This window comes from Anomaloglossus baeobatrachus, chromosome 3 (assembly GCF_048569485.1).
Source record: "Anomaloglossus baeobatrachus isolate aAnoBae1 chromosome 3, aAnoBae1.hap1, whole genome shotgun sequence".
Taxonomy (NCBI): Eukaryota; Metazoa; Chordata; class Amphibia; order Anura; family Aromobatidae; genus Anomaloglossus; species Anomaloglossus baeobatrachus.
This window is the reverse complement of record NC_134355.1, coordinates 123,379,095-123,405,059: the sequence shown is the minus strand read 5'-3', so window position 1 is coordinate 123,405,059 and position 25,965 is coordinate 123,379,095. Positions and strand designations below refer to the sequence as shown.

Sequence of the window (25,965 nt, the reverse complement as noted above, 5' to 3'; positions counted from 1 at the left end):
AAAACGTTGGTGCTCCGTAGCAATTGGCACGTGGAGATAGGCATCTTTGATGTCTGTTGAGGCAAGGAAGTCTCCTCGAGACATTGAGGTAATGACGGATCGGAGGGATTCCATCCGGAACCGCCTGGCGTTCGCATGCTTATTGAGCAGTTTTAGGTCCAGAACAGGACGGAAGGAGCCGTCCTTTTTTGGAGCCACAAAGAGATTGGAGTACAAACCCTCGCCCTCGTTCCTGAGGGGGGACAGGGATCACCACTCCTTCTGCTCTTAGAGCGTCCACCGCCTGCAGCAGGGCATCTGCTCGGTGGGGAGGTGGGGCCGTTCTGAAGAATGGAGTCGGAGGACGAGAACAGAACACTGTCCTGTGCACGTGAGCACAATGTCCGTCACCCACCGGTCTGTGACCTGTGGCAGCTAAATGTCGCCAAAGGCGGGGGAGTCTGCCATCAACCGCGGATGCGGAGAGAGAGAGAGAGCTGAGAGTCATGAGGAGACCGCCTTGGTAGCGGTTCCTCCGGCTGCCTTCCTTGGGCGTGATTGAGCCCGGCCGGAATCTGAGCCCGTCTGAGGTTTTGTAGCCCTTTTGCACGAGGACAATTGGGACCTGCCCGAGCTTGGGAAGGACCGAAACCTCGACTGTACTTTTAGGACAGCATTAATAGGGTAAGTCGCAGTGCAGACATTGCGGAGTTACGGACGCCTCTGCGGTACAGATGTACATGTGCTCAAGGCCAGCTGCGCAAGAACAGCTGAAAAGGTTAGGTTGCCTATACGGCTGTGAATGCCGGAGCAACCGACACGCCGATAGCCTCCTAGACAGATTTCAACCAGAGTCCATCTGTTTGTGAATGGCATCTTTAAGTGAAGCCCCATCTCCAGTGCAACTCTCTAGACGCAAGCCTGGAGATTGGAGAATCCACCTTTGGACCCTGGGTCCAGCGCTTGACCACGTCAGGGGAAAAGGGATAACGTGTATCTTAAAAACGTTTGGAGAAGCCGCTTATCTGGTAAGCGTGGTGTTTCTGGACTGCTTCTCTGAAGTCAGCGTGGCCAGAAAAATACTCAATATCCGTTTGAGATACTGAAAAGGGACTTCTCCTGCTGTGAAGCTGACTCCTCCACTGGGGGAGCTGAGGGAGAAAGATCCAACCTTCCATTGATGGACGCTATAGGATCATTCCCTATGGCGTTACCATCCGGTGTATCCGGATTGATAGCGATGTCAGGATCAAAGTCCTGGAGAGCTGCCTTATCATACAGAGAGTCCTCCTGGGACCCCCCCGTTCCAAATGAGGTTGGTCAGGAAGATTGCCCATGGCCTGTCTGGACTGCAAGTCTCTATCTTATGACAATATATCTGTCGAAACTGCAACTCCGTCCCTGTCCTTGGACAGGGATGACAGGTGGTTTCTTTGGCCACGACTAGTAGAGACCCCGGCAGACGAAGTGCTAGAGACCCCGGCAGACGAAGTGCTACAGGGGAGCATGCACACAATGGGACGGTGTCATGAACAGCATCCCATGTAGTAAAAACAGCACTGAAAATCTGTGTTGCTTTTTTGCCGCTGCCGACTAGCCATCTAGAAGTATATAGCCAAGATTGGTGACCGTACAGTGCAATGTATAGCATACAAGCATAAAGTACAAATGAACACTGCAGCACAAGCAATACAAGCAGCATAGAAGCCTGTGCCCTGGCACCTCTGCTCTTCTGCTGCTGTAGACTAGTCATCTAGGGGAATATAGCCCAGAAGAGTGACCATACAGTGCAATGTATAGCATACAAGCACAAGTACAAATGCACACTGCAGCCCATGCAATACAAGCAGCATAGAAAAAAACCTGTGCCCCAGCACCCTTGGTTTTCTGCTGCTGTAGTCTAGCCATTCCAGGAGAATATAGCTAAGACTAGCGACTGTACAGTGCAGTGTATAGCCTACAAGCATAAACACAAATGAACACTTCAGTACGTGCAATACAAGCAGCCTAGAAAGCCTGTGCCTTAGCACACCTGCTTTCCTGCTGCTGATGTGTCGTTCTCCAAGCGGGCATATAGCGACCTATGCAGTTAAAATACACATGTACACACTGCAGTATATATTGGGGTCAGCACTATGTGTGCCGCTTACCGCCCGCCTATAAGCGGGTGTATGGTCGCCACCGTCCTGCCTGGTTGCCGAAAGTCCGAGCTCGGACTGCAGTAATGGCTGCCGGCGTCTTCCCCAGCTCGTGTGAGGAGGGGCGGGCCGTGGGCGTGCCCCAAGTCAGAGCGGGAATCCGGCGTCCGACAGTGTGCAGTGAGAGGGCTGGAGCATGTAAATAAGGCTCCAGCCCTCGGCGCTGCTGATTGCTCAGCGTCTGTCCCCTTCCCTGAGTGACAGGGAGGGGGCGGGAACGAAGCGGCACTAGGCCGCAGAAGCCGGGGACTGGATTTATAAGCGCCGCCGCCGTAAAAGCGCGGTCGGCGCCCAGACCCCGGCGAACTACAAGTCCCAGCCGCGCCGCAGCTCCCGGAGCGTCCGGCGCGGTAGTTCCCAATACACAAAGTCACTCAGCAAAGCTGCAGTGACTGTAACCCTTTACTGTCCCCGGCGCACTAGCACACCCAGCAAGTCTGGAGTGTGCTGTGCCTGTGTGTACGGGGACACAGAGTACCTGTAATGGTGCAGGGCCATGTCCCTGAACGGTACTCCAGCTCCGTATCCAGCAGGTTCAAATGGGTCTGTGGATGGAGCCCGGCGTCAGAGCTTTGAGGCCGGCAGGATCCCACTTCCTCAGAGCCCCCCAGGGGGATGTGGAAGGAAAGCAGCATGTGGGCTCCAGCCTCCGTACCAGCAATAGGTACCTCAACCTTACAACACCATCAACGGGTGAGAAGGGAGCATGCTGGGGGCCCTATATGGGCCCTCTTTTCTTCCATCCGAAATAGTCAGCAGCTACTGCTGACTAAAATCTGTGGAGCTATGCATGGATGTCTGACCTCCTTCGCACAAAGCTTGAAAACTGGAGAACCCGTGATACCACGGGGGGGTATAGCCAGAAGGGGAGGGGCCTTGCACTTTTTTAGTGTAGTGCTTTGTGTGGCCTCCGGAGGCAGTAGCTATACCCCAATCGTCTGGGTCTCCCAATAGAGCGCTGAAGAAATGTATGCACCTGATAGTGTTTTGTGAAGGTGTGCAGACTAGACCAGGTAGCTGCCTGACACACCTGCTGAGCCGTAGCCCGGTGTCGCAATGCCCAGGACGCACCCACGGCTCTGGTAGAATGGGCTTTCAGCCCCGAAGGAAGAGGAAGCCCCGAAGAACGGTAGGCTTCAAGAATCGGTTCCTTGATCCACTGAGCCAAAGTTGACTTGGAAGCCTGCGAACCCTTACGCTGGCCAGCGACCAGGACAAAGAGCGCATCTGAACGGCGCAGGGGCGCCGTGCGAGACACGTAGAGCCGGAGTGCTCTCACTAGATCTAATGAATGCAAATCCTTTTCACACTGGTGAACTGGATGAGGGCAAAATGACGGTAAGGAGATATCCTGATTGAGATGAAAAGGAGATACCACCTTAGGGAGAAACTCCGGGATAGGACGCACAACCACCTTATCCTGGTGAAAACCCAGGAAAGGGGATTTGCATGACAGCGCTGCAAGCTCCGACACTCTTCAGAGTGAGGTAATTGCCACAAGAAAAGCCACCTTCTGCGAAAGACGTGATAAAGAAACATCCCTCAGCGGCTCGAAAGGTGGTTTTTGAAGAGCCATTAACACCCTGTTAAGGTCCCAGGGTTCCAGCGGACGCTTGTAGGGTGGAACTATGTGGCAAACTCCCTGCAGGAACGTGCGGACCTGCGGAAGCCTTGCCAGGCGCTTTTGAAAAAATACTGAGAGCGCCGATACTTGTCCCTTGAGAGAGACGAGTGACAAACCCTTGTCCATTCCGGATTGAAGGAATGAAAGAAAAATGGGTAAGGCAAAAGGCCAGGGAGTAAAACCCTTATCAGAGCACCAGGACAAGAAGATCCGCCACGACCTGTAATAGATCTTGGCGGACGTTGGTTTCCTGGCCTGTCTCATAGTGGCAATGACATCCTGCGATAAACCCGACGACGCTAGGAGCCAGGACTCAATGGCCACACAGTCAGGTTGAGGGCCGCAGAATTCAGATGGAAAAACGGGCCTTGTGACAGCAGGTCTGTGCGGTCTGGAAGCGCCCACGGCTGACCCACCGTGAGATGCCACAGATCCGGGTACCACGACCGCCTCGGCCAATCTGGAGCGACGAGAATGGCGCGACGACAGTCGGATCTGATCTTGCGTAAAACACTCTGGGCAACATCGCCAGAGGAGGAAACACATAAGGGAGTCGAAACTGCGACCAATCCTGAACTAACGCGTCCGCCGCCAAAGCTCTGTGATCTTGAGACCGTGCCATGAAGGCCGGGACCTTGTTGTTGTGCCGTGACGCCATGAGATCGACGTCCGGCGTTCCCCAGCGGCGACAGATCTCTCGAAACACGTCTGGGTGAAGAGACCATTCCCCCGCATCCATGCCCTGACGACTGAGAAAGTCTGCTTCCCAGTTTTCTACGCCCGGGATGTGAACTGCGGAGATGGTGGAGGCTGTGGCCTCCGCCCACAGCAGAATCCGCCGGACTTCCTGGAAGGCTTGACGGCTGCGCGTGCCGCCCTGATGGTTGATGTACGCGACCGCCGTGGCGTTGTCCGACTGTATGCGGATCTGCCTGCCCTCCAGCCACCAATGGAACGCCTTTAGGGCTAGATACACTGCCCTTATCTCCAGAACATTGATCTGAAGGGAAGACTCTATCGGAGTCCAGGTTCCCTGAGCCCTGTGGTGGAGAAAAACCGCTCCCCACCCTGACAGGCTCGCGTCCGTCGTGACCACAGCCCAGGATGGGGGCAGGAAGGATTTTCCCTGCGATAGAGAAGTGGGAAGAAGCCACCACTGAAGAGAGGTTTTGGCTGCAAGGGAAAGAGAGACGTTCCTGTCGAGGGACGTCGACCTCCTGTCCCATTTGCGGAGAATGTCCCATTGGAGTGGGCGCAGATGAAACTGCGCGAAGGGCACTGCCTCCATTGCTGCCACCATCTTCCCCAGGAAGTGCATGAGGCGCCTCAAGGGGTGTGACTGGCCCCGAAGAAGAGATTGCACCCCTGTCTGCAGCGAAAGCTGTTTGTCCAGCGGTAGCTTGACTACCGCTGAGTGAGTATGAAACTCCATCCCGAGGTAAGTCAGTGATTGGGTCGGTGTCAACTTGGACTTTGGGAAGTTGATGATCCACCCGAACCGCTGGAGAGTCTCCAGAGTGACGGTCAGGCTGTGTTGACACGCCACCCGGGAGGGTGCCCTGACTAGGAGATCGTCTAAGTAAGGGATCACCGAGTGGCCCTGAGAGTGTAGGACCGCCACAACGGATGCCATGACCTTGGTGAAGACCTGTGGGGCTGTCGCCAGGCCGAAAGGCAGTGCCACGAACTGAAGGTGTTCGTCCCCGATGGCGAAACGCAGGAAGCGTTGAGGCTCTGGTGCAATCGGCACATGGAGATAAGCATCCCTGATGTCGATTGATGCTAGGAAGTCTCCTTGGGACATCGAGGCGATGACAGAGCGGAGAGATTCCATCCGAAACCTTCTGGTGCTCACATGCCTGTTGAGCAGTTTGAGGTCCAGAACGGGACGGAATGATCCGTCCTTCTTTGGCACCACGAACAAGTTGGAGTAGAAGCCGTGACCATGTTCCTGAGGGGGAACGGGAATCACCACTCCTTCTGACTTCAGAGCGCCCACAGCCTGAAAAAGTGCGCCGGCCCGAGATGGGGGCGGAGATGTTCTGAAGAAACGAGTCGGAGGACGAGAGCTGAACTCTATCCTGTAACCGTGAGACAGAATGTCTCTCACCCATCGGTCTTGGACATGTGGCCACCAGGCGTCGCAAAAGCGGGAGAGCCTGCCACCGACCGAGGATGCGGTTCGGGGAGGCCGAAAGTCATGAGGAGGCCGCCTTGGAGGCAGTGCCTCCGGCGTTTTTTTGGGGGCGTGACTTAGACCGCCACGCATAAGAGTTCCTCTGGCCCTTCTCTGGCCTGTTGGACGAGGAGGATTGGGACTTGGCTGAGGGCCGAAAGGACCGAAACCTCGGTTGTATTTTCCGTTGCTGAGGTCTCTTCGGTTTGGACTGGGGTAAGGACGAGTCCTTTCCCTTGGATTCCTTAATAATTTCATCCAATCGTTCGCCGAACAATCGGTCGCCAGAAAACGGCAAACCGGTTAAGAACTTCTTGGAAGCAGAGTCTGCCTTCCATTCGCGTAGCCACATGGCCCTGCGGACTGCCACCGAATTAGCGGATGCTACCGCAGTACGGCTAGCAGAGTCCAGGACGGCGTTCATGGCGTAGGACGAAAAAGCCGACGCCTGAGAAGTCAAAGACGCAACTTGCGGAGCAGAGGTACGTGTGACCGCATTAATCTCAGACAGACAAGCTGAGATAGCTTGGAGTGCCCACACGGCTGCAAAAGCCGGGGCAAAAGACGCGCCTGTGGCTTCATAGATGGATTTCACCAGGAGCTCTATCTGCCTGTCAGTGGCATCCTTGAGCGATGAGCCATCTGCAACTGATACTACAGATCTAGCCGCCAGTCTAGAGACTGGAGGATCCACCTTGGGACATTGAGCCCAACCCTTAACTACGTCAGAGGGGAAGGGGTAACGTGTGTCATTAAGGCGCTTAGTAAAGCGCTTGTCCGGAAATGCTCTGTGCTTCTGGACAGCATCTCTGAAGTTAGAGTGATCGAAAAACGCACTCCGTGTACGTTTGGGAAACCTAAACTTGTGTTTCTCCTGCTGCGAAGCCGACTCCTCTATAGGTGGAGTTGGGGGAGAAAGATCTAGCACCTGGTTGATGGACGCTATAAGGTCATTTACTATGGCGTCCCCTTCAGGTGTATCAAGATTGAGAGCAACGTCAGGGTCAGAGCCCTGAGCTGCGACGTCCGCCTCATCCTCCAGAGAGTCCTCAAGCTGAGACCCCGAGCAGCGTGAGGAAGTCGGGGAAGATTCCCAGCAAGCCCGCTTAGCCGGTCTGGGACTGTGGTCCGTGCCGGAGTCCTCCACGTGAGACCTAGGGGCCACCCCGGGAGCACGCTGCGGCGCAGACCGAGAGGGGCCTGGAGTCGATGATCCAACAGTGCCCGGGGCCTGTGTAAGGACCGGTCTGGACTGGAAGGCTTCTAGTAGCTTGGCAGACCATTTGTCCATAGACTGAGCCATGGATTGTGAAAGCGACTCAGAGAGTTTCTCAGCAAAAACTGCAAACTCTGTCCCTGCCGCCTGGACAGGGGAAGCAGGAGGGTCTGCCTGAGCCGAGGGGCCCACTAGTGCCCGAGGCTCCGGCTGAGCAAGTGCAACAGGGGTCGAGCATTGCTCACAGTGAGGGTAGGTGGAACCTGCAGGTAACATAGCCGCACAAGAGGTACAGGTTGCAAAAAAACCCTTTGCCTTAGCGCCCTTGCTCCTTGTGGACGACATGCTGTTGTCTCCTAGGAGAGTGATCACTGAGGGTATATAGCCAAAAGCAAAACAACCCGGCCGAACAGAGAAAATATATACAAATATATATATATATACTCCGGCACCCTAGGGGGACCAGCACCGGGTGACCGGTGTGGCTTACCGACCGCCCAAAGCGGTGTGTGTCCACCAGATTCCCTGCCTTAGGTCTCCCAGAGCTGCAGAGCTCGTTCCTGAAATCCTCCACCGGCAGAATGTGTGTAAAAATGGCTGCCGGAGCTCTCAGGGGAGGAGGGAGCCGTGGGCGGCGACTAGTAAAGTGCGGGAATCTGGTGCCCCACAGTGATCAGTGAGGGGGGGGGGGAAGGAAACCTAAAGTATGCTCCAGCCCTCACTGCCGACGTCAGGTCGACCGTCCCGCCCTTACCCCTGACTGGCAGGCCCGGGGGCGGAAGTTATGGTACTAGGCCGCAATGAAGCCGGGGACTAAATTTAATACCGCGGCCGACAAACAGGCGCGGTCGGCGCGGAAGTCCCGGTCGTCACAAAACCAGCAGCTGCTGCAGCGTCGTTGAAACAAGCGCTCCATGCACCGTCCCCATGGGGACACAGAGTACCTTTAGATGCAGGGCCCTGTCCCTGAGGATACAAAGTCTCCTGTCCGGCAGATTCCCACAGGGGCTGCGGAGGGAGCCTGGTCCCAGTGAATGGATGACCGGTTAGGATCCCACTTCTCCCAGAGCCTCTAAGGGATGGTGAAGGAAAACGGCATGTGGCTCCAGCCTCTGTACCCGCAATGGGTACCTCAACCTTAACAGCACCGCCGACTTAGTGGGGTGAGAAGGGAGCATGCCGGGGGCCCTGTGGGGGCCCTCTTTTCTTCCAACCGATAAAATCAGCAGCTGCTGCTGACTAAAATGGGAGCATGAGTGGATGTTTGCCTCCTTCCACACAAAGCATAAAACTGAGGAGCCCGTGATGCACGGGAGGGTGTATAGGCAGAGGGGAGGGGTTACACTTTTTAAAGTGTAATACTTTGTGTGGCCTCCGGAGGCAGAAGCTATACACCCAATTGTCTGGGTCTCCCAATGGAGCGACAAAAAATTTAATTTAAGACAACATTTCGTATAAAGAAAAAAAAAAAAAAAAAATCAATACATTTTCTCTATGGGGAGGCTGGAAAAAAAGTGTAAAAAAACCCAAAAAACTTGTGTTTTGAATTTTTTTGAACAAAAAGAAGGGAATTTTGTTTACTTACCGTAAATTCCTTTTCTTCTAGCTCCAATTGGGAGACCCAGACAATTGGGTGTATAGGCTATGCCTCCGGAGGCCGCACAAAGTATTACACTAAAAGTGTAAAGCCCCTCCCCTTCTGCCTATACACCCCCCGTGCTCCCACGGGCTCCTCAGTTTTGGTGCAAAAGCAAGAAGGAGGAAAAAAATTATAAACTGGTTTAAAGTAAATTCAATCCGAAGGAATATCGGAGAACTGAAACCATTCAACATGAACAACATGTGTACACAAAAAAACAGGGGCGGGTGCTGGGTCTCCCAATTGGAGCTAGAAGAAAAGGAATTTACGGTAAGTAAACAAAATTCCCTTCTTCTTTGTCGCTCCATTGGGAGACCCAGACAATTGGGACGTCCAAAAGCAGTCCCTGGGTGGGTAAATAATACCTCATAATAGAGCCGTAACGGCTCCGTCCTACAGGTGGGCAACCGCCGCCTGAAGGACTCGCCTACCTAGGCTGGCATCTGCCGAAGCATAGGTATGCACCTGATAGTGTTTCGTGAAAGTGTGCAGGCTCGACCAGGTAGCCGCCTGACACACCTGCTGAGCCGTAGCCTGGTGCCTCAAAGCCCAGGACGCACCCACGGCTCTGGTAGAATGGGCCTTCAGCCCTGAGGGAACCGGAAGCCCAGCAGAACGGTAAGCTTCGAGAATTGGTTCCTTGATCCACCGAGCCAGGGTTGATTTGGAAGCCTGTGACCCTTTACGCTGGCCAGCGACAAGGACAAAGAGTGCATCCGAGCGGCGCAGGGGCGCCGTACGAGAAATGTAGAGCCTGAGTGCTCTCACCAGATCTAACAAGTGCAAATCCTTTTCACATTGGTGAACTGGATGAGGACAAAAAGAGGGTAAGGAGATATCCTGATTGAGATGAAAGGGGGATACCACCTTAGGGAGAAATTCCGGAACCGGACGCAGAACCACCTTGTCCTGGTGAAACACCAGGAAGGGGGCTTTGCATGACAGAGCTGCCAGCTCAGACACTCTCCGAAGTGAAGTGACTGCTACTAGGAAAACCACTTTCTGCGAAAGGCGTGCGAGAGAAATATCCCTCATTGGCTCGAACGGTGGTTTCTGAAGAACCATCAGCACCCTGTTCAGATCCCAGGGTTCCAACGGACGTTTGTAAGGAGGAACGATGTGACAAACCCCCTGCAGGAACGTGCGTACCTGTGGAAGTCTGGCCAGGCGCTTCTGAAAAAAACACAGAGAGCGCAGAGACTTGTCCCTTAAGGGAGCCGAGTGACAAACCCTTTTCCAATCCGGACTGAAGAAAGGACAGGAAAGTGGGCAAGGCAAATGGCCAGGGAGAAAAACCCCGAGCAGAGCACCATGACAGGAATATTTTCCACGTCCTGTGGTAGATCCTGGCGGACGTTGGTTTCCTAGCCTGTCTCATAGTGGCAATGACCTCCTGGGATAATCCTGAAGACGCTAAGATCCAGGACTCAATGGCCACACAGTCAGGTTGAGGGCCGCAGAATTCAGATGGAAAAACGGCCCTTGAGACAGCAAGTCTGGTCGGTCTGGTAGTGCCCACGGTTGGCCGACCGTGAGATGCCACAGATCCGGGTACCACGACCTCCTCGGCCAGTCTGGAGCGACGAGGATGGCGCGGCGGCAGTCGGCCCTGATCTTGCGTAACACTCTGGGCAACAGTGCCAGCGGAGGAAACACATAAGGGAGTTGAAACTGCGACCAATCTTGAACTAAGGCGTCTGCCGCCAGAGCTCTGTGATCGTGAGAACGTGCCATGAATGCCGTGACCTTGTTGTTGTGCCGGGACGCCATTAGGTCGACGTCCGGCATCCCCCAGCGGCAACAGATCTCCTGAAAAACGTCCGGGTGAAGGGACCATTCCCCTGCGTCCATGCCCTGGCGACTGAGAAAATCTGCTTCCCAGTTTTCCACGCCTGGGATGTGAACTGCGGAGATGGTGGAGGCCGTGGCTTCCACCCACATCAAAATCCGCCGGACTTCCTGGAAGGCTTGCCGACTGCGTGTTCCTCCTTGGTGGTTGATGTAAGCCACCGCTGTGGAGTTGTCCGACTGAATTCGGATCTGCTTGCCTTCCAGCCACTGCTGGAACGCTTTCAGGGCAAGATACACTGCCCTGATCTCCAGAACATTGATCTGAAGTGAGGACTCTTGCTGGGTCCACGTACCCTGAGCCCTGTGGTGGAGAAAGACGGGGGTAGGATGGGATGGGGGTAGGAAGGATTTCCCCTTCGATAATGAAGTGGGAAGAAGCCACCACCGAAGGGAAGCTTTGGTTGCCTGAGAGAGGGAGACGTTCCTGTCGAGGGACGTCGGCTTCCTGTCCCATTTGCGTAGGATGTCCCATTGAAGAGGACGCAGGTGAAACTGCGCGAAAGGAACTGCCTCCATTGCTGCCACCATCTTCCCCAGGAAGTGCATGAGGCGCCTCAAGGGGTGTGACTGGCCTTGAAGGAGAGATTGCACCCCCGTCTGTAGTGAACGCTGCTTGTTCAGCGGAAGCTTCACTATCGCTGAGAGGGTATGAAACTCCATGCCAAGATACGTCAGCGATTGGGCCGGTGTCAGATTTGACTTTGGAAAATTGATGATCCACCCGAAACTCTGGAGAGTCTCCAGAGTAGCGGTGAGGCTGTGCTGGCATGCCTCTTGAGAGGGAGCCTTGACCAGCAGATCGTCTAAGTAAGGGATCACCGAGTGACCATGAGAGTGGAGGACAGCGACTACTGTAGCCATGACCTTGGTGAAAACCCGTGGGGCTGTCGCCAGGCCGAAGGACAGTGCCACGAACTGAAGGTGTTCGTCTCCTATGGCGAAGCGCAGAAAGCGCTGATGCTCTGGAGCAATCGGAACGTGGAGATAAGCATCTTTGATATCGATCGATGCAAGGAAATCTCCTTGAGACATTGAGGCGATGACGGAGCGGAGGGATTCCATCCGGAACCGCCTGGTCCTTACGTGTTTGTTGAGCAGTTTTAGGTCCAGGACAGGACGGAAAGACCCGTCCTTCTTTGGAACCACAAACAGGTTGGAGTAAAAACCGTGACCCTGTTGCTGAAGAGGAACAGGGACCACCACTCCTTCTGCCTTCAGAGTGCCGAGCGCCTGCAGAAGAGCATCGGCTTGCTCGGGAGGCGGAGATGTCCTGAAGAATCGAGTCGGAGGATGAGAGCTGAACTCTATCCTGTAACCGTGAGACAGAATGTCTCTCACCCAACGGTCTTTTACCTGTGGCGGCCAGGTGTCGCAAAAGCGGGAGAGCCTGCCACCGACCGAGGATGCGGTGTGAAGTGGCCGTAAGTCATGAGGAAGCCGCCTTGGTAGCGGCACCTCCGGCGGTCTTTTTAGGGCGTGACTTAGACCGCCATGAATCGGAGTTCCTCTGATCCTTCTGAGGCCTTTTGGACGAGGAGAATTGGGACCTGCCCGCACCCCGAAAGGACCGAAACCTCGACTGTCCCCTCCTCTGTTGGGGTAAGTTTGGTTTGGCCTGGGGTAAGGATGTTTCCTTTCCCTTGGATTGCTTGATGATTTCATCCAATCTCTCACCAAACAAACGGTCGCCAGAAAATGGCAAACCGGTTAAGCACTTTTTGGAAGCCGAATCTGCCTTCCATTCCCGTAGCCACAAGGCCCTGCGTATTGCCACCGAATTGTCGGCTGCAACCGCCGTACGGCTCGCAGAGTCCAGGACAGCATTAATAGCGTAGGACGCAAATGCCGACGTTTGAGATGTTATGGAAGCCACTTGCGGCGCAGACGTACGTGTGAGTGCGTCAATTTGCGCTTGACCCGCTGAGATAGCTTCGAGTGCCCATACGGCTGCGAATGCTGGAGCAAAAGACGCGCCGATAGCTTCATAGATGGATTTCAACCAGAGCTCCATCTGTCTGTCAGTGGCATCCTTGAGTGAAGCCCCATCTTCAACTGCAACTATGGATCTAGCCGCCAGTCTGGAGATTGGAGGATCCACCTTGGGACACGGAGTCCAGCCCTTGACCACGTCAGGGGGGAAGGGATAACGTGTATCCTTAAGGCGCTTAGAAAAACGCTTATCTGGACAAGCCCGGTGTTTCTGGACTGCCTCTCTGAAGTCAGAGTGGTCCAGAAACATACTCGTTGTACGCTTGGGGAACCTGAAACGGAATTTCTCCTGCTGAGAAGCTGACTCCTCTACTGGAGGAGCTGATGGAGAAATATCTAACATTTGATTTATGGACGCGATAAGATCATTCACTATGGCGTCCCCATCAGGAGTATCAAGGTTGAGAGCAGCCTCAGGATCAGAATCCTGATCAGCTACCTCCGCTTCACTATACAGAGAGTCCTCCCGCTGAGACCCTGAACAATGTGATGATGTCGAGGGAATTTCCCAGCGAGCTCGCTTAGGCGATCTGGGACTGCGGTCCGTGTCAGAGACCTCACCCTGGGATCTATGAGACACCCCGGGAGGACATGGTTGTTCCAACTGAGGGGAACCAGGGGGAAATGATTCCACAGTGCCCATGGTCTGAGATACCGGTCTGGACTGCAAAGCTTCCAGTATCTTAGCCATAGTCTCAGAAAGCCTTTCAGTAAAAACTGTAAACTCCGTCCCTGTCACCTGGACAGTGTTAGCAGGTGGTTCCCCCTGGGCCACCCTTAGCAGAGGCTCCGGCTGAGTAAGTGCCACAGGGGCCGAGCAGTGCACACAATGAGGGTCAGTGGAACCTGCCGGTAGTGAAGCCGTACATGCGGCGCAGGCAGCATAATAAGCCTGTATTTTGGCACCCCTGCTTCTTGTGGGCGCCATGCTGTTGTCTCCCCTGAGCAACCCAGGAGGGTATATAGCCAAAAATCAACCGTGCACTATACAGTGTAAAGTATAGCCTATAATCATATAATCTATAAGTACACTTCTGCACAAGTGGGGCCAGCACCTGAGGTGCTGCTTACCGGCCGCTCAAAGCGGTTGTGTGGCCACCAGAATCCCTGCCTGGGTCTCCCAGAGCTTGTCCCCCCTCTCCAGCGTCAGAAGAGCTGACAGGAATGGCTGCCGGCGTCCTGAGGAGAGGAGGGGGCCGTGGGCGTGCCCTAGAAAGTGCGGGAAACTGGTGCCCCACTGTGCACAGTGAGGGGGGAGGAGTATGCAAAGCATGCTCCAGCCCTCAGTGCTGACATTCTGTACAGCGTCCCGCCCTTCCCCTGACTGACAGGCCTGGGGGCGGGAAGAGAATGAGACTAGGCCGCAGAAGCCGGGGACTATAGTTATAAGCGCGGCCGCCGTATAAGCGCGGTCGGCGCGGATGTCCCCGGCGCACTAACAGTCCCAGCCGCGCCGCATGTATAACAATGGCAGCGGCGGTCAGCGCGGTAGTCCCCAATACACTACACACCCAGCCACGCTGCAGCGTGTGATGGCACAAGTGCGGTCAGCGCCGCGGTCCCCGGCGCACTAACACACCCAGCAATGCTGGAGTGTTTCTGTGCGCGGTCCCCACGGGGACACAGAGTACCTCAAAGTAGCAGGGCCATGTCCCTGACGATACTTGGCTCCTTATCCAGCAGAATCCCCAGGGGCTGTGGATGGAGCACGGTCTCAGTGCCTGGAGACCGATAGGATCCCACTTCACCCAGAGCCCTAAGGGGGATGGGGAAGGAAAACAGCATGTGGGCTCCAGCCTCCGTACCCGCAATGGATACCTCAACCTTAACAACACCGCCGACACAGTGGGGTGAGAAGGGAGCATGCTGGGGGCCCTGTTAAGGGCCCTCTTTTCTTCCATCCGACATAGTCAGCAGCTGCTGCTGACTAATCTGTGGAGCTATGCGTGCATGTCTGCCTCCTTCGCACAAAGCAAAAAACTGAGGAGCCCGTGGGAGCACGGGGGGTGTATAGGCAGAAGGGGAGGGGCTTTACACTTTTAGTGTAATACTTTGTGCGGCCTCCGGAGGCATAGCCTATACACCCAATTGTCTGGGTCTCCCAATGGAGCGACAAAGAAAAGTATGCATTGAAAACACTGATTCAAATCTGCACCAAATACACAAATAATGTAAAAAAAAAAAAATAATAATAAATAAATAAAATGAAAAAAATTGCAGTAAAAGTGCAATACTCAGAGGATTGTTATTGTACATCTGGTATGGTCACCTAAAGTAGAGAAAAACAGAAACTCACATGGCTTTCCTTCCATGCCCCCCATGATCTGCAGTCTTGCTGACATTAATCCCAGTCCAAGGTAACTACAGACAAAAACATGACAAAGGAGACAATAGCTAAGATTTTGTAAAAGTCCACAACATAAAAGGTCACATACACAGGCAATATACAGCTATATACATTTAAGGCTGCTTTCACACTACGTTTTTTTAGCATGCGTCATGAACCTTTTTTTTGCTGCAAAAGCAGATCCTGTCACTTGAAGTTTATGGGCGGGCATTGGAGTCATGTGATCGGGAGTGAGGGGAACTGAACGTGAGACTGGGAGCCGGCATCTGACAGCTGCGGTAAGCTGTAACCAAGGTAAATATCGGGTAACTAAGTGAAGTGCTTTGCTTGAATACCTGATATTTACCTTGGTTATGAGCCCGCAGCTGCTAGGAGCCGGCTCTCTGCACACGTAACCAAGGTAAACATCGGGTAACTAAGAAGCGCTTTGCTTGGTTACCCGATATTTACCTTGGTTATGAACGTCCGCTGCTCTCAGGCGGGGGGGGGGGTGAGAGAGAGGGAGGGGGAGAGAGGGAGGGTGAGAGGGGGAGGGTGAGGGAGGGAGGGGGAGAGAGGGAGGGGGAGAGAGGGAGGGGGAGAGAGGGAGAGAGGGAGGGGGAGAGAGGGAGGGGGAGATGTTGATGTCCTGGTCCTGAGGAAGAGGTTTCCACCTCGAAACGTGTGGACTGATGAAATAAAAAAAAAAGATATTATTCATCAACATCTCTAAAATTTCATTTGGTTGATGCGCGGCGTTAACCCCTTCATTACTCCATTTTGAATGCTCATCTACGTGGGGCTGCAGCAGACACTATTACCTTATGCTTATCAGTGGTTGTGACTCTCACAACCTAAATAGGTGAGTGCATATCTCCTGTATATACTGCACTTGTCATCTGGTGTTACACTATTGTAGTGGCCCGGTCCAGATTGTGTCTGTTTCTTTAAGTACATTTACTTATATGTAATATTATGCTATATGTTATAAGTAGAAGGGAATTTTGTTTACTTACCGTAAATTCCTTTTCTTCTAGCTCTAATTGGGAGACCCAGACAATTGGGTGTATAGGCTATGCCTCCGGAGGCAGCACAAAGTATTACACTCAAAAGTGTTAAGCCCCTCCCCTTCTGCCTATACACCCCCCGTGCTCCCACGGGCTCCTCAGTTTTGGTGCAAAAGCAAGAAGGAGGAAAAAGAATTATAAACTGGTTTAAAGTAACATCGATCCGAAGGAATATCGGAGAACTGAAACCATTCAACATGAACTACATGTGTACACAAAAAAAACAGGGGCGGGTGCTGGGTCTCCCAATTAGAGCTAGAAGAAAAGGAATTTACGGTAAGTAAACAAAATTCCCTTCTTCTTTGTCGCTCTATTGGGAGACCCAGACAATTGGGATGTCCAAAAGCAATCCCTGGGTGGGTAAAATAATACCTCGTAAGAGAGCCGTAAAACGGCCTTTTCCTACAGGTGCGCAATCGCCGCCTGAAGGACTCGTCTACCTAGACTGGCATCCGCCGAAGCATAGGTATGCAACTGATAGTGTTTCGTGAAAGTGTGCAGGCTCGACCAGGTAGCCGCCTGACACACCTGCTGAGCCGTATCCTGGTGTCTCAAAGCCCAGGACGCACCCACGGCTCTGGTAGAATGGGCCTTCAGCCCTGAGGGAACCGGAAGCCCAGCCGAACGGTGGACTTCGAGAATTGGCTCCTTGATCCACCGAGCCAAGGTTGATTTGGAAGCCTGTGACCCTTTACGCTGGCCAGCGACAAGGACAAAAAGTGCATCCGAGCAGCGCAGGGGCGCCGTACGAGAAATGTAGAGTCTGAGTGCTCTCACCAGATCTAACAAGTGCAAATCCTTTTCACATTGGTGAACTGGATGAGGACAAAAAGAAGGTAAGGAGATATCCTGATTGAGATGAAAGGGGGATACCACCTTAGAGAGAAAGTCCGGAACCGGACGCAGAACCACCTTGTCCTGGTGAACAACCAGGAAAGGGGCTCTGCATGACAGCGCTGCTAGCTCGGACACTCTCCGAAGTGAAGTGACTGCTACTAGAAAAAACCCTTTCTGCGAAAGGCGTGAGAGAGAAATATCTCTCATTGTCTCGAATGGTGATTTCTAAAGAACCAGCAGCACCCTGTTCAGAATCCAGGGTTCTAACGTCCGCTTGTAAGAAGGAACGATGTGACAAACCCCCTGCAGGAACGTGCGTACCTGTGGAAGTCTGGCTAGGCGCTTCTGGAAAAAACACAGAGAGCGCTGAGACTTGTCCCTTAAGGGAGTTGAGCGACAAACCCTTTTCCAGTCCAGATTGAAGGAAGGACAGAAAAAATGGGCAAGGCAAAGTGCCAGGGAGAAGAACCCTGAGCAGAGCACCACGACAGGAAAATTTTCCACGTCCTGTGGTAGATCTTGGCGGACGTTGGTTTCCTAGCCTGTCTCATAGTGGCAATGACGTCTTGAGATAATCCTGAAGACGCTAGGATCCAGGACTCAATGGCCACACAGTCAGGTTGAGGGCCACAGAATTGAGATGGAAAAAACGGCCCTTGAGATAACAAGTCTGGTCGGTCTGGTAGTGCCCACGGTTGGCCGACCGTGAGATGCCACAGATCCGGGTACCACGACCTCCTCGGCCAGTCTGGAGCGACGAGGATGACGTGGCGGTAGTCGGCCCTGATCTTGCGTAACACTCTGGGCAACAGTGCCAGCGGAGGAACACATAAGGGAGCTGAAACTGCGACCAATCCTGAACTAAGGCGTCTGCCGCCAGAGCTCTGGGATCTTGAGACCGTGCCATGAACGTCGGTACCTTGTTATTGTGCCGGGACGCCATGAAGTCGACGTCCGGCACCCCCCAGCGGCAACAGATCTCCTGAAACACGCCCGGGTGAAGGGACCATTCCCCTGTGTCCATGCCCTGGCGACTGAGATAATCCGCTTCCCAGTTTTCCACGCTTGGAATGTGAACTGCAGAGATGGTGGAGGCCGTGGCTTCCACCCACATCAAAATCCGCCGGACTTCCTGGGAGGCTTGCCGACTGCGTGTGCCGCCTTGGTGATTGATGTATGCCACCACTGTGGAATTGTCCGACTGAATTCTGATCTGCTTGCCTTCCAGCCACTGCTGGAAAGCTTTCAGGGCAAGATACCCTGCCCGTATTTCCAGAAAATTGATCTGAAGCGAGGACTCTTGCTGGGTCCACGTACCCTAAGCCCTGTGGTGGAGAAAAACCGCTCCCCACCCTGACAGACTCGCGTCCGTCGTGACTACTTCCCAGGATGGGGGTAGGAAAGATTTCCCCTTCGCTAATGAAGTGGGAATAAGCCACCACCGAAGGGAAGCTTTGGTCGTCTGAGAGAGGGAGACGATCCTGACGAGGGACGTCGGCTTCCTGTCCCATTTGCATAGGATGTCCCATTGAAGGGGACGCAGGTGAAATTGCGCGAAAGGGACTGCCTCCATTGCTGTCACCATCTTCCCCAGGAAGTGCGTGAGGCGCCTCACGGGGTGTGACTGGCCTTGAAGGAGAGATTGTACCCCTTTCCGTAGTGACTGCTGTTTGATCAGCGGAAGCTTCACTATCGCTGAGAGTATGAAACTTCGTGCCAAGATATGTCAGCGATTGGGCCGGTGTCAGATTTGACTTTGGAAAATTGATGATCCACCCGAAACCCTGGAGAGTCTCCAGGGTAGCGTCAAGGCTGCGTTGGCATGCCTCTATAGAGGGTGCCTTGATCAGCAGATCGTCCAAATACTGGATCACCGAGTGACCCAGGGAGTGTAGAAGCGCTACTACAGTAGCCATAACCTTGGTAAAAACCCGTGGGGCTGTTGCCAGGCCGAACGGCAGTGCCACGAATTGCAGGTATTCGTGTCCTATGGCGAAGCGCAAGAAGCGCTGGTGCTCTGGAGCAATCGGTACATGGGGATAAGCATTTTTGATATCGATTGATGCAAGGAAATCTCCTTGGGACATTGAGGCGATGACGGAGCGGAGGGATTCCATCCGGAACCGCCTGGTTTTTACCCGTCTGTTGAGCAGTTTCAGGTCCAGGACCGGGCGGAAAGACCCGTCCTTCTTTGAGACCACCAACAAGTTGGAGTAAAAACCGTGGCTCTGTTGCTGAAGAGGAACAGGGATCACCACTCCTTCAGCCGTCAGAGTGCGCCGCGCCTGCAGAGGAGCCTCGGCTCGCTCGGGAGGCGGGGATGACCTGAAGAATCGAGTCGGGGGACGAGAGGTAAACTCTATCTCGTAACCGTGAGACAGAATAACTCTCACCCAGCGGTCTTTTATTTGTGGCAGCCCGGTGTCGCAAAAGCGGGAGAGCCTGCCACCGACCGAGGATGCTACTAGCGGAGGCCGAAAGTCATGAGGAAGCCGCTTTGTTAGCGGCGCCCCCGGTGGTCTGTTTAGGACGTGACTTAGACCGCCATGCATCAGAGCTCCTTTGTCTTTCTGAGACCTTGTGGACGAGGAGAATTGGGACCTGCCCGCGCCCCGAGAGGAGCGAAACCTCGACTGCCCTCTCCTCTGTTGGGATATGTTTGGTTGGGACTGGGGTAAGGATGTATCCTTTCCCTTGGATTGTTTGATGACTTCATCCAGACGCTCGCCAAACAACCTGTCGCCACAAATTGGCAAACTGGTTAAGCGCTTTTTTGGAAGCAGAATCTGCCTTCCATTCCCGTAGCCATAAGGCCCTGCGGAGTACCACCGAATTGGCGGCCGCAACCGCCGTACAGCTCGCAGAGTCCAGGACAGCACTAATAGCGTTGCCGAAGTTTGGGAGGTAATGGATGCCACTTGTGGCGCGGCCGTGCATGTGGCTGCTTCAATTTGCGCTTGACCTGCTGAGATAGCTGGTAGCGCCCATACGGCTGCGAACGCTGGGACAAAAGAAGCTCCGATAGCTTCATAGATGGATTTCAACCAGAGCTCCATCTGCCCGTCAGTGGCATCTTTGAGCGAGGCTCCATCTTCCACTGCAAGTAATGATCTAGCCGCCAGTCTGTGAGATTGGAGGGTCCACTCTGAGACACTGAGTCCAACCTTTAACCACGTCAGGTGGAAAAGGACAACGTGTATCCTTAAGGCGCTAAGAAAAAACGCTTATCTGGACAAGCATGGTGATTCTGGACTGCCTCTCTGGAATCAGAATGGTCTAGAAACATACTCGGTGTACGCTTGGGGAACCTGAAGCGGAATTACTCCTGCTGATAATCTGACTCCTCCGCCGGAGGAGCTGAGGGAGAAATATCCAGCATTTGATTGATGGACGCAATGAGATCGTTCACTATGGCGTCCCCGTCTGGAGTATTACGATTGAGAGCGCCCTCAGGATCAGAATCCTGATCAGCTGTCTCCGCATCATCAACCGGAGATTCCCCCCGCTGAGACCCTGAACAATATGATGTCGAGGGAAATTCTAAGCGAGCCCGCTTAGTCGGTCTGGGGCTGGGGTCTAAGTCAGAACCCTCAGCCTGGAATGTATCCCGGGAGGACATTGTTGGTCCAATTGAGGGGGGCCAGGGAACAATGATTCAACAGAGTCCCTTTGCTGAGATACCGGCCTGGACTGCAAGGCTTCTAGTATCTCAGCCATAGTCTCAGAGAGTTTTGCAAACTCCATCCCCGTCACTAAGGACCGTGTCAACAGGTGTCTCCCCCTGGGCCCCTCTTAGCAAATGCTCTGGCTGAAGAAGAGAGTCACAGGGGCCACACATTGCACACAATGAGGGTCAATGGGACCTGCCGGCAGCTGGGTCGTACAAGCGGCGCAGGCAGCCTAATAATCCTGTTTTTTTTTGGCACCCCTGTCTTTGTGGGGCCATGCTATTGTTTTCCCTGATTAACACAAAAGGGTAAATAGCCATAATGAACTGTGCTCATACAGTGTAAAGTATATAGTAATAACACAGAATGTATCAATACACTACAGCACCATGGGGGTAACACCCCAGGTGCTGCTTACCAGCCGCCTAAAGCGGTTGTGAGGCCACCAGAGACCGTGTCTGGGTTTCCCAGGGTTAGTCCCTCTCTGCAGCGTCGGAGGAGCTGACAGGAAATGGCTGCGGCGTCCTGACGAGAGGAGGGAGCCGTGGGCGTCTCACACAGTGCACAGTGAGGGGAGTGGAGTATGCAAAGCATGCTCCAGCCCTCATGCTGCTCGTTTGTCCCTCTCTTCCGTGCAGCGTCCCGCCCTTCCCCCTGCCTGTCAGGGCTGAGGGCGGGAAAAAGGAAGCTAGGCCGCAAGAAAGCCGGGGACTCGAGTATAAGCGTCGCCGCCGTAAAAGCGCGGCCGACGCCGAAGTCCCCGGCGAACTACAAGTCCCAGCCGCGCCGCAGTTTCACATGGCAGCGGCGGTTAGCGCGGTAGCCCCTACATATAAACACACTCAGCGACGCTGAGTGTGTAATGGCACATATAGACCCGGTCAGCGCCGCGGTCCCCGGTGCACTAGCACACCCAGCAAAGCTGAGGTGTTGCCGTGCACGGTCCCTACAGGGATACAGAGTACCTTCAAGATGCAGGGCCATGTCCCTGAACGGAACCCGGCTCCTATCCAGCAGTCTCCACAGGAGTTGTGGATGAAGCACGGTCTCAGTGCCTGGAGACCGATAGGATCCCACTTCACCAGAGCCCTGAGGGGGATGGGGAAGGAAAGCAGCATGTGGGCTCCAGCCTCTGTACCCGCAATGGATACCTCAACCTTAACAACACCGCCGACAAGAGTGGGGTGAGAAGGGAGCATGCTGGGGGCCCTATATGGGCCCACTTTTCTTCCATCCGACCTGGTCAGCAGCTGCTGCTGACCAATCTGTGGAGCTGTGCTGTGCATGTCTGCCTCCTTCGCACAAAGCAAAAAACTGAGGAGCCCGTGGGAGCACGGGGGGGGTGTATAGGCAGAAGGGGAGGGGCTTAACACTTTTGAGTGTAATACTTTGTGCTGCCTCCGGAGGCATAGCCTATACACCCAATTGTCTGGGTCTCCCAATAGAGCGACAAAGAAAAGCATTTTTCATTTGTTGTGTTCTAGCACCATCTACTGGTGAAAACTGTAAGAATCTGAAGTGTTCATTGGGTGTTATCCTATTGGCTAGTTCTTGGTCACATGGCTCAATAGGTGGAGCTATTCTCCAGCCTCTGTCTAGAAACAACTGGAATGAGCTGGCTCTGGCCGAGTCTCCTCTGAGGGAAGACATTATGTGGAGAATCTCTTCACCACAAGACTCCTCCTAGGCCAGAGGCCTAGAATTTCATCATTTCCTGATTTTTACAGCCAATATGCTGAAGGCTTCCTATCCTGACATTGTGCATCTCTTCAGACAGTAGGGCATACTGACTATATACCAGTCCCTACTGCACGCAGATTGGGGAAGTTTGAGGGTCTCCCGCCTCACTGCAATATTAGTGGCTTTCATGCCATTGTCCACGCACCAGCCGTCCGCTCCCCGTAGCACGCTGGGCAACTGTCTTCATTTGCTTACAAGTACTGCACGTGTCTGAACTAGCAGTGAAATTAACCCCAGGACTCCAGGTCTGTACAATCTTATCATATCTACCCTCTAAACTCAAGAGACTCTGAACCTAAAGCATACCAGTATTAATTGTGAAACAAATCGTGCACTTAAAGCTCCAGTACCCTAATTGCACTTCAGCATTCAACTCCAAGCTGAATTTGCCGTGGCCTACCCACGAGAGACTGTGAAACATATATTCAGTATTGATTTGCTTTGTTCCTGCTATATTAAAGCAACTGTTATCCCCAAGACCGTGTCTGTGGACTGTCCATCAGCTGTGGATACTGTGTGGGGGTGGATAGCAGGGAACATCTGGGCCCTTACACTATCAGCGCTTCTTATTTTAGATTTACATTATACTTATTACATGTTGGAATATGATCTTGGAAATGGGAATAACCCTTTAATTGCCTGACTCTACAGGCAGACTGCGGTAAATGATGCGCACTCAATGATCTGTAATGGACTGCTCAGTGCACATAGTTTGCTGTAGTTGTCGGCAGTGCAAGTCTTGATTACACAGGACATGTGCTGCCGAGAACGATGACCCTTTCTGCTGCACAAAAGATCCTTTCACCTGATGTACGAGAGTCTTGATAGTTGGGCAATCGGCAGCCCGTCTATACTTCAAGATAATCGTTCATCTTCCAGTGTAAATGCAGCTTTAGGCTTTATTCACAAGTCAGTATTTGTAGAGTGAAGGAATGGAGAACTAGCCCTGTTATATGAGACAATTTTCTGAAGGTGTAAAAATGCCGACAATCACCGAAAAAATGAGAAAAATGTCACTAATTGGGTGATTGGATTTTAAGTCAGCATGAAACCAGCAATATATTACCCCGAGTACACAGGAGATGCACTGCTGATGACATGTCCTGTCCATGGGGGCAGAGCGATAACATTAGTGATTGTCCGGTGTCCATCATTGATCACCGTCCTGTGTAATCACACTGGTAAAGGAGATGAGTGATGGACGACTCCGATACAGATTATCAGCTCTTGTTACTGGCATTACAATGGCCGGTGTTATTGGGACTGGAGCAGTCACCAGGCACCAAAAAGATCAGGCAATGATTTGATGTCTTTGCAGGATGACATTTTGTTCCGGACATTAAATAACAAGCCCCATATGGAGTCATATGTCATCAGTCTGACGGCAGCTTTATACACAGCATTGTCTGGATAAAACAAACTGTCCATTAAAAAGGAACCTGTCACCAGATATGGTGACTATAAGCTGTGGCCACCACCACTGAGCTCTTATATACACCATTCTAACATGCCCAGGGCTGGGCACACAGTGGCCTGGGCTTTTATATATCGCATGTTCGAATACTGTATATAAGAGCCCACTTGGTGGTGGCCGCAGCTTATAGGCCCCAAATCTGGTGACCAGTTCCCTTTAATGTGTATTGAATTTTCTAATTTTGATCACTAGTTATATTTCCATCCATCCATCCATTCTTTACTTTCCTTGGAGAGAGAAGAGAAACCGACAGCCGGCGACATTTACACATTCCGATTATTGGAGGAGGTGCCAGGAATGGTACACCGCATAAAACGTCTTATCACATAAAGACTCATTAAAAAGGGAAGCAAGTCATCACAAGACCACGAGTATGAAAGTCGCATACGTATGGTCACCTGATGACCGCTGAAATGGCAAACAAAGAAACCATAAGTGTGTGCGTTTTGCAAGCTGCAGGGTTTGCCGAAAATTTCCCCAGTTTAGGACAATCTCTTTAAAATGACAAAAAGTCCCAAAATAACTCACCTATGTGAATAGAGGTGGAATGTGCGGTTAAACAGTTGGAAGTTGGTAATATATCCAGCTGGTGCACCAGTAAATGTGACCTGTATATAAGAGAATACAACATTAATGCAGTAAATATAGACCAATCCTACATAAAGTAAGTGCTGAGCATAAATGGTTGAATTCAATAACTAAATGAGAGCAATGGAGACATAAGCAAAGTTTAACCCCTTCACAACCGGCCGATTGTGCTTTCCGTTTTTTTTTTTTTCCGCCATTCTTCCGAGAGATGTAACTTTTTTTATTTTTCAGTCAGTCAATATGGTCATGTGAGGGCTCATTTTTTATGGAACGAGCTGTACTTTTAAATGAACCCATGAGTGGGAAAATGCGGAAAAATTGCATAAAAAAAGTGTGATAGCGTTATTGTTTATGAGATATTTTATTCACCCTGTTCACCATTTGGTAAAACTGATGTGTTTGTGTGATGCCTCAGGTTGGTGCGAGTTCGTAGACACCAAACATATATAAGTTTATAGAAAAAAGGAAGACGGGCAGCACTCTCCGGTATTATGGGACTGCTTTATTTTTCCATGCTGACAGGTGATACAGACAAGAGGGAATGGAGGGAGGGGAGCTCCCCTCTCTCCATTCCCTCTTGTCTGTATCACCTGTCAGCATGGAAAAATAAAGCAGTCCCATAATACCGGAGAGTGCTGCCCATCTTCCTTTTTTCTATGGACATACTTGCTTCAGCTGGGCAATAGCACCTCGGTAGGTGACTTCTTCATCCATCAGATCAGGATAAAGATCCATGTTTATACCCGGCACGCCAGGAATATTATCAGGCAAGAGCCACACTGAATAGTGTTTGGAACGGGACTACTACATTACCTCCCAAATAGGTAAGCAGTGCAGTGCACATTCCTTCTTTTTCTATTTCATATATAAGTTTACTTTTATCTAAAGAGTTAAAAAAAAAATCTGAAGTTTGTCCGAAAAAAGTGGCGTACGTTTTACGCCATATTCTGTGACCCGTAGCGTTCTCAATTTTCAAGATCTATGGCTCAGTGACTGCTTATTTTTGTGTCAGACATCCGTTTCCCCATGTACACGTTCTATTTATATTTTTCACGCAGATTTTTCCTTGTATTTGAGTCTGACACATTGTAACATAAGTAAGTTAATGAAGTGCGGTGCATACATGGCACACCATATACACTCGTACATCAGTCACAAGTTGCAATATGCCTGTTTTATTAACGGATTACACTCAATTGGTTTATTTAATTTTGACAGTATTTAGACCTCACTCCATCCTGTTTTAGCAGAACTCCTTGAAAAAGCTTGACTGCGAAACTTTTGTTGGAATTAGAATGGTTCAGTGTCAGCACTATATGTGTCACGGTCCCCAGAGGCTGCCAAAAAATAAATTGGAGACATCTGACAGATCACTCATGGAGCAAAGTCGACAATTCAAGTCTATGGGTCCATGAGAAAAACAAAGCAAAAACAAACAGGAAAAGCGTAATAGCAGTACTGGTGAAATCTGTGCTTTTTACTGGTTAAATGAGAAGCAGAATCTACTTTTTTTTTTGTTTTTGCAGACTAGATAAACAGGCACCCTGCTGACTATAAATATGGACACAATGATCAAAAATGAAAAATATGATC

The 25,965-nt window shown here is 52.2% G+C and overlaps 1 protein-coding gene across 1 annotated transcript in view; it reads right to left on the bottom strand.

Moving 5' to 3' along the window:
• Positions 1 to 25,965, bottom strand: part of ENTPD6 (ectonucleoside triphosphate diphosphohydrolase 6) — an 82,817-nt gene that overhangs the window by 28,642 nt on the left and 28,210 nt on the right. Inside the window, exons 8-9 of the mRNA XM_075339419.1 lie at positions 24,313 to 24,392; positions 14,969 to 15,033 (exon numbers count right to left, since the gene is read on the bottom strand). Coding sequence (XP_075195534.1) covers positions 14,969 to 15,033; positions 24,313 to 24,392 — 145 coding nt within the window. The remainder of the gene's footprint in view (positions 1 to 14,968; positions 15,034 to 24,312; positions 24,393 to 25,965) is intronic.